Source organism: Petromyzon marinus, chromosome 19, assembly GCF_048934315.1.
Source record: "Petromyzon marinus isolate PM22_M1 ecotype Great Lakes invasive population chromosome 19, UKy_Petmar_22M1.pri1.0, whole genome shotgun sequence".
Taxonomy (NCBI): Eukaryota; Metazoa; Chordata; class Hyperoartia; order Petromyzontiformes; family Petromyzontidae; genus Petromyzon; species Petromyzon marinus.
Window position 1 is genome coordinate 4,584,759 of NC_133685.1, and position 13,131 is coordinate 4,597,889.

General features: G+C 48.0%; 1 protein-coding gene across 3 annotated transcripts in view; it reads left to right on the forward strand.

Moving 5' to 3' along the window:
• The first annotated feature begins 8,404 nt into the window (after nt 1-8,404).
• LOC116943754 (ly6/PLAUR domain-containing protein 1-like) overlaps nt 8,405-13,131 on the forward strand; it is a 35,464-nt gene continuing 30,737 nt past the window's right edge. Inside the window, exons 1-2 of one of the 3 annotated variants that reach the window (XM_032956940.2) lie at nt 8,405-9,294; nt 10,614-10,837. In XM_032956940.2, the coding sequence (XP_032812831.1) occupies nt 10,627-10,837 (211 nt within the window). In that variant the 5' untranslated portion in view covers nt 8,405-9,294; nt 10,614-10,626. Of the gene's footprint in view, nt 10,838-13,131 lie in introns of all 3 variants that reach the window. The other 2 variants (XM_076067960.1, XM_032956941.2) reach the window with 2 other exon arrangements.

The following is a 13,131-nucleotide window of genomic DNA, read 5'->3' on the forward strand; positions in this document are numbered from 1 at the left end:
CACTGACAAAGAAATGATCAGTCTATAATTTTAATTGTAGGTTTATTTGAACAGTGAGAGACAGAATAACAACAAAAAACTCCAGAAAAACGCATGTCAAAAATGTTATGAACTGATTAGCATTTTAGTGAGGGAAATAAGTATTTGACCCTTCTGCAAAACATGACTTAGTACTTGGTGGCAAAACCCTTGTTGGCAATCACAGAGGTCAGACGTTTCTTGTAGTTGGCCACCAGGTTTGCACACATCTCAGGAGGGATTTTGTCCCACTCCTCTTTGCAGATCTTCTCCAAGTCATTAAGGTTTCGAGGCTGACGTTTGGCAACTCGAACCTTCAGCTCCCTCCGCAGATTTTCTATGGAATTAAGGTCTGGAGACTGGCTAGGCCACTCCAGGACCTTAATGTGCTTCTTCTTGAGCCACTCCTTTGTTGCCTTGGCCGTGTGTTTTGGGTCATTGTCATGCTGGAATACCCATCCACGACCCATTTTCAATGCCCTGGCTGAGGGAAGGAGGTTGTCACCCAAGATTTGACGGTACATGGCCCCGTCCATCATCCCTTTGATGCGGTGAAGTTGTCCTGTCCCCTTAGCAGAAAAACACCCCCAAAGCATAATGTTTCCACCTCCATGTTTGACGGTGAGGATGGTGTTCTTGGGGTCATAGGCAGCATTCCTCCTCCTCCTCCAAACACGGCGAGTTAAGTTGATGCCAAAGAGCTCCATTTTGATCTCATCTGACCACAACACTTTCACCCAGTTGTCCTCTGAATCATTCAGATGTTCATTGGCAAACTTCAGACGGGCATGTATATGTGCTTTCTTGAGCAGGGGGACCTTGCGGGCGCTGCAGGATTTCAGTCCTTCACGGCGTAGTGTGTTACCAATTGTTTTCTTGGTGACTATGGTCCCAGCTGCCTTGAGATCATTGACAAGATCCCCCCGTGTAGTTCTGGGCTGATTCCTCACCGTTCTCATGATCATTGCAACTCCACGAGGTGAGATCTTGCATGGAGCCCCAGGCCGAGGGAGATTGACAATTCTTTTGTGTTTCTTCCATTTGCGAATAATAGCACCAACTGTTGTCACCTTCTCACCAACTGCTTGGCAATGGTCTTGTAGCCCATTCCAGCCTTGTGTAGGTCTACAATCTTGACCCTGACATCCTTGGAGAGCTCTTTGGTCTTGGCCATGGTGGAGAGTTTGGAATCTGATTGATTGCTTCTGTGGAAAGGTGCCTTTTATACAGGTAACAAGCTGAGATTAGGAGCACTCCCTTTAAGAGTCTGCTCCTAATCTCAGCTCGTTACCTGTATAAAAGACACCTGGGAGCCAAACATCTTTCTGATTGAAAGGGCGTCAAATACTTATTTCCCTTATTAAAATGCCAATCAATTTATAACATTTTTGACATGCGTTTTTCTAGATTTTTGTTGTTGTTATTCTGTCTCTCACTGTTCAAATACTACCATTCAAATTATAGACTGATCATTTCTTTGCCAGTGGGAAAACGTACAAAATCAGCAGGGAATCAAATACTTTTTTCCCTCACTGTATGTATAGAATATGACAAAGCAAATACACTTTGTTTTCGTTGGAAGAGGGCAATTAGAATTCTGAAAGTGTGAATTTTAAAGATATAGCTTGGGTAAACACATTTAAATAAAAAATGTATCCACAAAAATTATTAACTCCGATAACAAAACTATTTCCAATACCTAGTCTATCAGTTAGTCAAATAATGTTATGGTGTTGCATGTGACTTATTTACACTTTTACAGATGTGGAACATGTAACCAAGTGGCTTTATTTAATAAAAAAACAGTCATTGCAAGCCAATAAAGTTTCTTAAGCATTTAAAAACAGATGATGGACAAATGAGCTGTTGTGCAGGTGCTTGTTGAACTATTACATTTTAAGAGATAGTGGCGGTTTGAGGAGGCCTTCATTCATCATGGATGATGATGATGATGGACATTTTACCACCTTATTAGGGATGAGTTCAGGATTTTCAGGTTAATCAGACTGGGCTGAAATACAAAATTTTGATCTCGGATTAATGTTGAGCAAAATTATCTCACACATTGAAATATTTGTTGTGCTTTTCCCACCAAAGGTCTATCCGCGAAAAGTCTTACCATATGGCGTTAGTTGACGGTACTTTTATTTGCACAAAGACGACTTAATGAAAAATTACCCTCTCAAACTTGAGCAAAATTAACAATATTGGCGACATTTTGGCAAAGGCCCTTTTTCATGCCATAAGTGTGGAAGGGACATTGCCCATTCAAAATTTGGAGGGCAAAACCAGAGGACCCAGTTAAACATTACAACCACCACCGGGAGAAAATGAAAACCTCAAACATACAGACGTCAGCGGTTAGGATCTGCCAGTTGTCGCCTGATGAAGTTAGTTGTAATTACTGGCGAAACGTCGTACTCAGATTGTAAGCTGAACTAGTGACGAATTGGCCACGTTCTGTTTTACGTGACAACCCTTACTAATTGGCTGTGTCGGGTGGTGGCGGGTTTAACGGCACATTTATATATTTACACGATCTAACCCAAACAAAAACATCCACAAGCCCATTGTGTTGCCCCTTTTTTTGAGCGAGGCCCAGGGAAAACCTCCCCTTTGGCCCACTCCCTCTCCTTGCTCCAGGAAGCCGCCCCTGCCTAGCGCACTGCACTTGGTGGCGAGGATTGGATTTTGGAAACGGCGAACCTCTTGGGCCCACTTTTTTTTTTGAGTCCACAATGTTGTCGCCCGAGCCGATCGACGCGCAGCCCTCACGATGTCTGGCAGAAATAGCTGGGTCAGTTTTAGAAAAAAGTGAGAGAGAGAAAAAAAAACCCGCAAATTTGTGACCTTTGTTCAGGTCAGAAAATTGTGCGCTTGTGACTATTTTCCATGTTGTGTGGAGCTGTAGTGATGCAGTGTAAGAGACGGGCCAAGTGGAAGAGTGAGAAAATACTCAGTCGAACACATATCTTGTTTTTATGTTCTCGTTTTTGTTTTTGGCTTGATACGAAGCAACACGATTGCATAAGTGAATCAGTTTGGCGCTCGCAATTTCCTACATGGCTGCTTGCTTTATGAATACGTTCACTTAAGTATTTGGACTCATTGTTATTGCTGGTAGTACTTTCATAACTGTGCGAGCTGCTAAATAATGCAATGTCTGCCAACCAGTTTTGTGCGTATTTAGTTAATTCCCATACCCTATGGAAACTTCTGCAGGAGACGATTTATCTCACACCTCATCTGTAAATTGAGTGACAGTTTTTTTCGAAAATGGATGTTACAGATCCAGCAGTATTATTTGTATGACAAAGGACTGTTTTCCCAATGCACATAATATGCACGTGGTTAAGTAAATCGCTCTCATTATACATGGCATCGTATGATGGGTGTTAAAAAGGATGTTCAAGCACGATTAATTATACCAGTTAAACACATTTCCACATTTACATTTTGGTAAACATTATTTATACGGCAATTAATTAAAAAGTATTTACATCAAAGGAACTAGTTTAAATGTCACTGCGTGCGCTGAATTAAATGCACGCTTCTGCAATTGTTCCATTTCTTATTTGAAGATATCATCCAGAGGAAAACACTAAGCAACGTGCCTTTTGAAAAAAGCCTGCCTAGCGCGTGTGTGTTTAAGTGTGTATGTATGGGGAGCGGTTGGGTAGCGGTAGGGTAGCGGTTAGCACGCTGCGCTACGAACCTGACGAACCGGGTTCGATTCCCGCTCACGGCCAACACCAGTGACGATTATCTGAACCGGTCCTGGGCCTCCCCTAGGTCGACTCAGCCTCAAATGATTACCTGGTGCAATGTGTAAACATTGTCACTAGGTAGACAAAGGCGGCCGGGCGTGGTGTTGGCCACCCACCCCCTCGTGTGCCGTGCCGGCCTTCATAGGTGCTCGCTAACAGCATTTGCCCCAACAGTCTGTTATCGACTATACGGGGGATCTTTATCTCTGTACGTATAGAGCAGCGGTGCAACGCTACGAACCCGGCGACCCAAGTTCAATTCCCGCTCACGGCCAGCACTGGTGACGATTATCCGGCCGGTCCTGGGGCCTCCCGAGATCCACTCATCCTCAATGTATGTTGAACTTCTTTCGCACTGCACATAGCCAACCGGGCTAATCGCACCAGGTACCAAATGAGTCACCCTGTGCGGTGTGTAAATATCTCCACTTAGGAGACAAAGGTGGTCGGGCTTGGCGCTAGACAACCACCCCCTCCGCAACATCTTAAATGTGGTCGTCCAACTCTGAGACTGAAGATATTTATGAACATGCTATGCAGGGAATTAAAGAATGTGTGCATCGTGTAACTGACTCCAGGAGTTGTTCTGTGAACGTCACATCCCGGTGCCACTCTCAGACACAGTGCTAGCTGCAGAGTTCCGAATGGGAAACATCTCTGTCTCGTGACATGACATTGATGTTAAAATTGCAACAACAACGAAAAACTAGAAACAAATTACAAACATGAATACATTTCGATTCGCTCTTCTACTCAGGATGAAAGCAGTTGAACATTATGAACAAAGTCATTTGCATTAATTGTACTCAGGAATGGATTAAGGTCATGTATATTAATATTCACGAGCCCCCAGGATACGAAGCAGAATGCCCCCTGGTAGGACAGGCCAGAGCATATTTAGCAGACAGTACAGTCGGTTTATATCGGCATTATTGGCACACAAAGGCCATTTCAAATTTTCACGAAACAAAGATCCCCCGTATAGCCTTAACAGACTGTTGGGGCAAGTGCTGTTAGTGGCCGCAGCACCACGCCCGGCCACCTTTGTCTCCCCAGTGGAAATGTTTTTACCGCACCAGGTACTCATTTGAGTCTGAGTCGACCTCGGAGATGCCCAGGACCGGTTCAGATAATTGTCACTGGTGTTGGCCACGAGCGGGAATCGAACTCGGGTGGCCGAGTTGGTTGTGCAGCGTAGCGCTAACCGCTGCGCCACCGCTCCCTTTAACCATACCACACACGTGCGCGCGCGAATTGTCCATGGTTCTTAATGCCAGTGTGAGTCCTGATGCGATTTACAAACTGGGCCACACACTCGGGCTATACATCAAAGTGAAATCCACTTACGCGATGTCATCTGCTGGGACCCATTCACCAATTAAAGCTGTGCTGTCTGGGGGGGGGGGGGCATTGAGGGAGGGTTGGGAGGGGTGGGAGGTTGTGGGTCTGCTGGCTACATATTAAGGCGTGTAGCGGTGCATCAATTCGTGGATTCACGTGGGATTATTTAAGCTCCGCGTTACGTGCATCGATCCGCGTGCGTAAGCATCAGTGTTTTTGTTTATTTGTTTGTAAATGTTGTATGCGATGCATGCACAAGACGATGGTGCCCGTGTCTCTAAGACTGCTTTTTTTTGCATTTAGCGAAAGAAGTTCAACATACACACACACAGTGATGGCCGTTGGAACTGCTGGAGCCTGCTAAATTCACAACGGTACAAAACATCTAATTGTAGGTTACTGGTTGGCTCATAAAGGCATGAGAACCGAGCTGGAACTCGTGAGATCTTGCGTGGGAATTATATTTTAGTGACCAGTGATTCAACTGAGGCTTCCACTGTCGTGAGTTGACGATCTCAGCCTGATTATGACTCTGTCGTGTTTTTGTTCATTGGTTCTACCAGTTAATTTTGCTGGTCCAACTCTTAGAATTACGAACGGTTACTTGACATCGGTTTGACTGTCATGCGAATCTCATAGAAAAGTGCGTGGGGAGAGTGTGCCCCCTACTGTGTAAAGGATAGAAAGGGTTTCTTGAATGAGTTCTTGGGAGAAGTCCTCTGGAAAATGTTTTCTACTGCCATTTCCCAATGGACGCTTCATCTCGTGACACGGACAAAACTCCATCTCGTGACACGTGCAAAACTCCATCTCGTGACACGTACAAAACTCCATCTCGTGACACGTGCAAAACTCCATCTCGTGACACGTACAAAACTCCATCTCGTGACATGTGCAACTGTACGAGGAAATGTATCGCTCCATTTTAACGGATTCATGAAGATTTTATGGCTCATTGAAGTGCCGAAGTTGCCCATATACATTTTAGATTAAATCCCAAACAATGAAAATTCTTAATGTTGTTATTTTTAACCAGGTAACGCCATATACTCTAAAAGCATGAATCTAAATATGGAGGGAGAAACCGGAGCACCCGCAGAATAATCCACGCGACCACGGGGAGAGAGACACAGACTCCAAATATAGAACAGGCGTCAAGGTCGGGACCGAACCCACGACCTCCTGCATACCAGGCAAGGGAGAAAACATCTCGCCACTTTTTCTCGCGAGACTCTTGCATTGGGATGCGTGGCGAATCCCATTAATGGGTGATGGGTGGTATGTGTAATCCAGAGAACTTGGAGAAACCCCAACCCTGCCATCGTCCGGTACCACCTCACGACCCCACTCCTACAACATGGCCATGGCTTTGACATCAGTGGCGAGTGATGTCTGAACTGGGCCTAGGCACCCCTCCTTCACCCAATCTGCACTTATCAACTTGGCGAAGTATGGTCAAATAACTCACATGACCGACACGGAGAATCTACCCCATTTGGCAGCGGCCTGACAGAGAGCTGATGACTAATTTTCACATTTCGCAAGTGATTTAATTAACGTGCTTTAAAATAAAAGCAATATGTGCCTGTGCATGAGCAATGTTATACCAAAATCCTCCTCTGCGTTATAAGACGCGCATTTCGATCCTTGTATTTTAATAGAAAACTTCACGAGCGTGTCTAATAATGCGCTAAGCGTGTAGGTGTGAAGCCTTCTCGTCTTGGCCAGCATCCCTCAACATTGGCATTAAGCTCGCGCAAGAGTAGAATAGATTATCTCTCCCCCCCACCCACCCACCCGCCCGCCTTCACAAACTTAAGTTGCCTCCTGCTATGAAACTGCGTCTTCCACACAGGGTAAGGCAAAACAAAAAAAAACAACCACATCACAACGATGACAAAGATTAATGAAATTTCCCAAGATGAGCAATGCTGATGTAATGTGACACGGCGCTGTTTATGTGAATCGCTTCTCACGTTTCTGCTGCACTACCGGGAACGTCTCGTGCAGTTGCTTGCACCTTGTTCTAACTGCAATTCTCTCAAATTGTTATATTTGTAGTACTGCACAGGGGTGGTCCAGACGTCTCGTGACCCGCCCCCATTTAATCATCTGAAACGTAATATTTGTGTATTCCAGTGAGTGTGAAATCAGAAATGAATACGTTCATGTTAGGGTTCAATTAATTTTGGGGTTACAAGACATTACGAACGGTACTGCACTATTGTTCTAGAGTAGTACTGCACTATTGTTCTAGTGCAGTACTGCACTATTGTTCTAGTGCAGTACTGCACTATTGTTCTAGTGCAGTACTGCACTATTGTTCTAGTGTAGTACTGCACTATTGTTCTAGTGCAGTACTGCACTATTGTTCTAGTGCAGTACTGCACTATTGTTCTAGTGCAGTACTGCACTATTGTTCTAGTGCAGTACTGCACTATTGTTCTAGAGTAGTACTGCACTATTGTTCTAGTGCAGTACTGCACATCTATTGTAGTGCAGTACTGCACTATTGTTCTCGGATATTACTGCACTATTGTTCTAGTGCAGTACTGCACTATTGTTCTAGAGTAGTACTGCACTATTGTTCTAGTGCAGTACTGCACTATTGTTCTAGTGCAGTACTGCACTATTGTTCTAGTGCAGTACTGCACTATTATTCTAGTGTAGTACTGCACTATTGTTCTAGAGTAGTACTGCACTTCTGTTCTCGTGCAGTACTGCACTATTGTTCTAGTGTAATACTGCACTATTGTTCTAGTGCAGTACTGCACTCTTGTTCTAATGCAGTACTGCACTATTGTTCTAGTGCAGTACTGCACTATTATTCTAGTGTAGTACTGCACTATTGTTCTAGAGTAGTACTGCACTTCTGTTCTCGTGCAGTACTGCACTATTGTTCTAGTGTAATACTGCACTATTGTTCTAGAGTAGTACTGCACTATTGTTCTAGTGCAGTACTGCACTAGAACAATAGTGCAGCACTGCAACACTGTGCCCGTAGAGACGCGCCCGCCAGACCCGGGAATCTCATCATCGGGCGCGAGCCCTTTGAGGGCCGCTTGGGTTGGGTGACCACTGCCGAGCGGACGAGACGCGTGCTGTGGGCAATGGAGCGCGCAGTGCAGCAAACAAAAGACATTCCCCTACACACACCCCGCACCCGCCCCAGCGTGGTGAAGTATGGTCACGGCATGCCAAGGCGTTGGCGGCGGGGGCGGGAGGGGAGAGGCGTGAGTCAAACGCTCGACGCATTTACTGCACCCTGGCACCGCAGACTGTGGCCAGTGCCCAGTCGCCCTCTCACGACGATGCAGTCTATGCAGTGTGCAATGGATGAAGCGCGCGGTGCGGTTGCCGCTGCACGTAGAGCGCTCGCCTCTCATCCCACACGATGCTCTTAACAGTGGCGGTGATGTGTTCTTTGGAGCGCGAGAAAGATGCCTTTTCTCACCCTCCCCCCCCTCTCTCCTCTCGGTCCCTGCGTCTCCCCCATCATCATCATCATCCTCCTCCCCAACCTCCACCACCCCTCCTCCTCCTCCTTCCCCTCCTCCTCCGCGGTGTCTTCTTCGCAACGATTTCTCCCAACTTCGCTTATTATTCCATGCGCAAAGAGGGCTCGGTAGCGGTCAAGCCTCGACGTGTCTGCATCATCACACACTCCCGTGTAGTAGCAGCAGCTCCATGCTGACCCAGTAGCAGCAGCAGCAGCAGGCAGCGGTAAGTAGCAAGCAACAACAGCAGCAGCAGCAGCACGCAGCAGTGAGTAACAAGCAACAACAACAGCAGCAGCAGCAGCAGAAGTCGGCGATTCCCGCGATGTTGCCGGCGTGGAAGCGAATGCGCAACCGATGAGTGCGCTGCACCGTGACTGGCGATGCTCGTTGTTCGCCGAGGCTCCCTGTGCCGCTGAGAGTTCTTCCAGCGACAGCGTGACGGCTCTTCTACTCCACCCGGGCTCTCTCTCTCTCTCTCTGTGTCGTCTCTCGTGTGGGTCGCTCTTCACTGGGTGGGATGCGATGTAGCGCTGTAGCAGGCGGCTGTGGCGGCTTCAGCTCTCTGTGAACGGTGACGCCACGTGCAAGAAGAGGAAGACGGCGGTCCACGGCTCATCGGACGCCTTGCTAGAACAAACCAAACAACTCCGGCTGGAGTTTGCGTGAAGGTAGATGACATCCAAGAGCGACAATCTCACGCGCAGCGCTTAAACTCACACCGCACACGTGGGTAGATACACGCGTGTCGCGACGCAGACACACACCGACACACAAGTTCACTCACACACACACACATCTCTCAACTCACATCACATACAGATAGACAAAGACATGCACAGACACACCGGCATAAGTTAACTCACACACGCAGCTCTTAACTTGCATCACACGCACAGATATATAGACAAAGACGTACAAACAGACACACGCCGACACACAAGTTCACTCACGCACCCACACACACATCTCAACTTGCATCACACGCACCGATAGACATAGACACACACACAGACAGATACGCAGACACACAACAGCACAAGTTCACACACACACACGGCTGTTAACTAGCGTCCCACAGAAACACACAGACGCAACGTCACGTGCACAGCTTCTCAATTCAAACCACGCATATGCACACGCGACCTCGCGCACACAACGTATAAGCTCACGCGCAAAGACAAATTCAAATACAACGCACACCACAAAGCACATTGTCGCAGACGCATCCTTGCGAACATTGGCCCAGCTCGCAACCTCACACGGGCAGAGACAAGTGGCATCGAATCAGGGCGCACGCAACTCCACACAACCGCTCGCACAGAAAGCCGAGTGCTTGCGACATCTTGACCCACGTATCGACTCAACTGACTGCACTCACCTTTTCCCACTCGTCTACCCATCCACTCGCCCACCCACCCACTCACCTGTACCTACCCATCCACTCACCTACCCATCCACTCACCCACTTACTCACCAATACCTACCCACCCACTCACCCACTTACCAATACCTACCCACCCACTTACTCACCTATAACTACCCATCCACTCACCCACTTACTCACCAATACCTACCCACCCACTCACCCACTTACTCACCAATACCTACCCATCCACTCACCCACTTACTCACCAATACCTACCCATCCACTCACCCACGTACTCACCAATACCTACCCATCCACTCACCCACTTACTCACCAATACCTACCCATCCACTCACCCACTTACTCACCAATACCTACCCATCCACTCACCTGCTTACCAATTCACAACACCTACCTACTCGTTCCGCTCACTAACCCATCCAACCTATTCACCGACCTAACCATCCACTCACCCGCGCACATACCCATCCACTTATCCACCCACTCACCGACTTTGCCCATCCATTCACCCCACTCGCCTGCCACTCACCCCACCAACCAACAAACACCGCCTCACCCATTCGCTCTCCGGCTTCGTCCACCCTTCCATAATCACCATAGCGAGGCTACCCCCATGAATGCAAGCAATAGTCGGGCAACGAACGCACTGCGATCGACAGTCACCGTTGTTCACGCGGCTCGCGATCGTTGCGCGCTGGACCTTCGGCCGCGCCGAGGACATTACCGCAGGGATCATCTCGACGACAAATCCACCCTGAGGAGAGCGACAGCGAATATGCACCGCGCCCTGTGCCTGCTACTTTGGGGCCATCTGTTCGCCACAGGTGAGTTCGTACGGGAGCCGCGCGTTATTCCCTTGCACGTGGGATTGTGTCGGGAAGGAGCGGTGGCGCTTGTGGTTTGGTTCACTGCGCCATGAACCTCGGGAAGAGACACCCCCCCCGTCCCCCCTCTCCCCCCTCCTCTCCCTTCGCCCCGAGTTCGACATCGGTGACGAGAATCCGAACCGGTCTTTGGACCTCCCTTAGGTTGACTCGGCCTTAAAACATCAGCGCCGGGGAGACAAAGGTGGATGGGCGTGACGCGCCGTGCCGGCCTTCGTAGGTGCTCGCTAACAGCACTTGCCCGCAGCAGTCTGTTAAAAAGCTACACGGGGGAGGGGAGATTTTTGTCTTTTTGTTTTGGCTGCGATTGTACGCCTCGGCTAATTGTGGGTAACGTAACAAGAGTTCGCGTGGCTCTCCCAGGTGTCGCAGCACCGCGCCTTGTTCTGCACGATGCCCGACGTTTCGCTGCACGTGCCGAACAACGCGCGGAGTGAACCCGACGGAACACCGGAGCGTTATACATCACAACCGCGATGTCACAGGCGTTCGTGTTGTGCGCATACTGTGACAATATGGCAATGATAAATGTTCAATCCATAGCATTTCCATATCAGCACATTTCTACCGACGTTTTGTGGAAAGTTGTGGCATCTTATCATCTTCGCATTGCACCGCGCATGGGTCATAGATCAAGCGCCTGTAGATTACGTATAATTAAATCATCCAGCAGTGGAGTGATGCTGGCTGATGATTGTGATCATTCCTCGTCGCGAAGCGCTATCGTCTACATAAACTAACTACGGGAACATTCACTTGTATGTATGAGGAAACTTCAACACTGCCGTCATGTATATAACATAACCTTCTATCTAACCCCAACAACAACAACCTATATGATAGACCCTTTTATAGCTGTGCGGGATATAAACCGGGGCGTTCGGGGTTAATTCGCTGCCTACGACAAACGACAACAACAACAACAACAACTCAAGTGTTACGAGACACACTGATTGCTTACTCTTAGCTTCACACGAAAAGGCCAATAACTGTGATAAGGATGTGCATCGTTTACAAATAAATACAACATTCCGTTCGAGCACTCCAAATAGTGCCCTAGGGTATCTATCAGTCAGTGCTCGATAAGGGTCACTTGGAATTCGCGCAGCAGCGGCTGCAGTTGTGGATCGCACTGTCAACCTGGTTGGCCTCACGTGAGTTCGAGTCCTTGCCCTCGTGGCACAGGGACACGTGATGAACCCAGCTTTGGCCAGCATTCGTCTTGAACAGCCTGCACGCACCTGCAGCGGTGGCGAAGTATGGTTGGCCGTGCCGTGCAACTCCCACGACCAACACGGCGCGGCGAGAGCATTGTTCAGCAGTGGAGTGACCGCAGGCCGTAAGTTTATTATTTCGCTTTCAGTCGACGGGCTTGGCAACAGTTTTAAACTGCTGCGTGATTGAATGTTGGGGTTATGGTCTCGGTGAGCCAGGCGGCTGTGGTCATACACGCCTTGTATTGCAGCACTTGAGGCAGCGAGAGTTGGTGGATTATCGCTGGATGTAAGACTCAATTCCCCCGGTGCATCGTGGCAGAGTCATTCTCCTGCCTCCCGAGGAGAAGCCAACACAGCAACAATGTGGAACTCGGCATGTCCCGTATGCGTGGTATTGAGTGCCGCGGTCTCCTACCACATTGTAAGCACTCGTTAATTTTTTTTCTGAAAACATCTTAAATGTATAGAGGACAGCAGAGCTTGGGCAATGGTTGACGCCAATTCACTGCCTGGCTGTCTTCCTGCTTGTGGTTCCTCGCACCTCCAAGTCGTTCTACTTTCGAGAGTGAGTGAAATACTTGTGAGCCTTACAAGCTGAAATAATTATTGCGATAACGTTCATGGGAGGAAGGAAAAAAAACCCTGCCTAACCTGAATGCTCTTTAACAGGTCATGTGAAACATCAGGGGCCGCCCATAAATTACGTCACGCGATTTTTGACGATTTTTGACCCCCACCCCCTCGTCACACGGCGTCATAAAAAGTCAGACCCCCCCCCCTCAAATATGATGTCACAAAGCTCTGCCCCCCCCAAAAAAAAACCACATGCTTCAAATCGCTTTAAACTATTGTCATTGTAGTGCGTATTTAATGTGCCGCTGCACTCTGATGTTGTAGGAGAAAACATTGATTAAAAAGTCTATTTAATGAAGTAGAACGTGTTGTCTAGATTTATTTAAAGTTGCGCATTTTGATTGTGACGTCACATTTTTCACCCCCCCCCCCCACCCTCGTCAC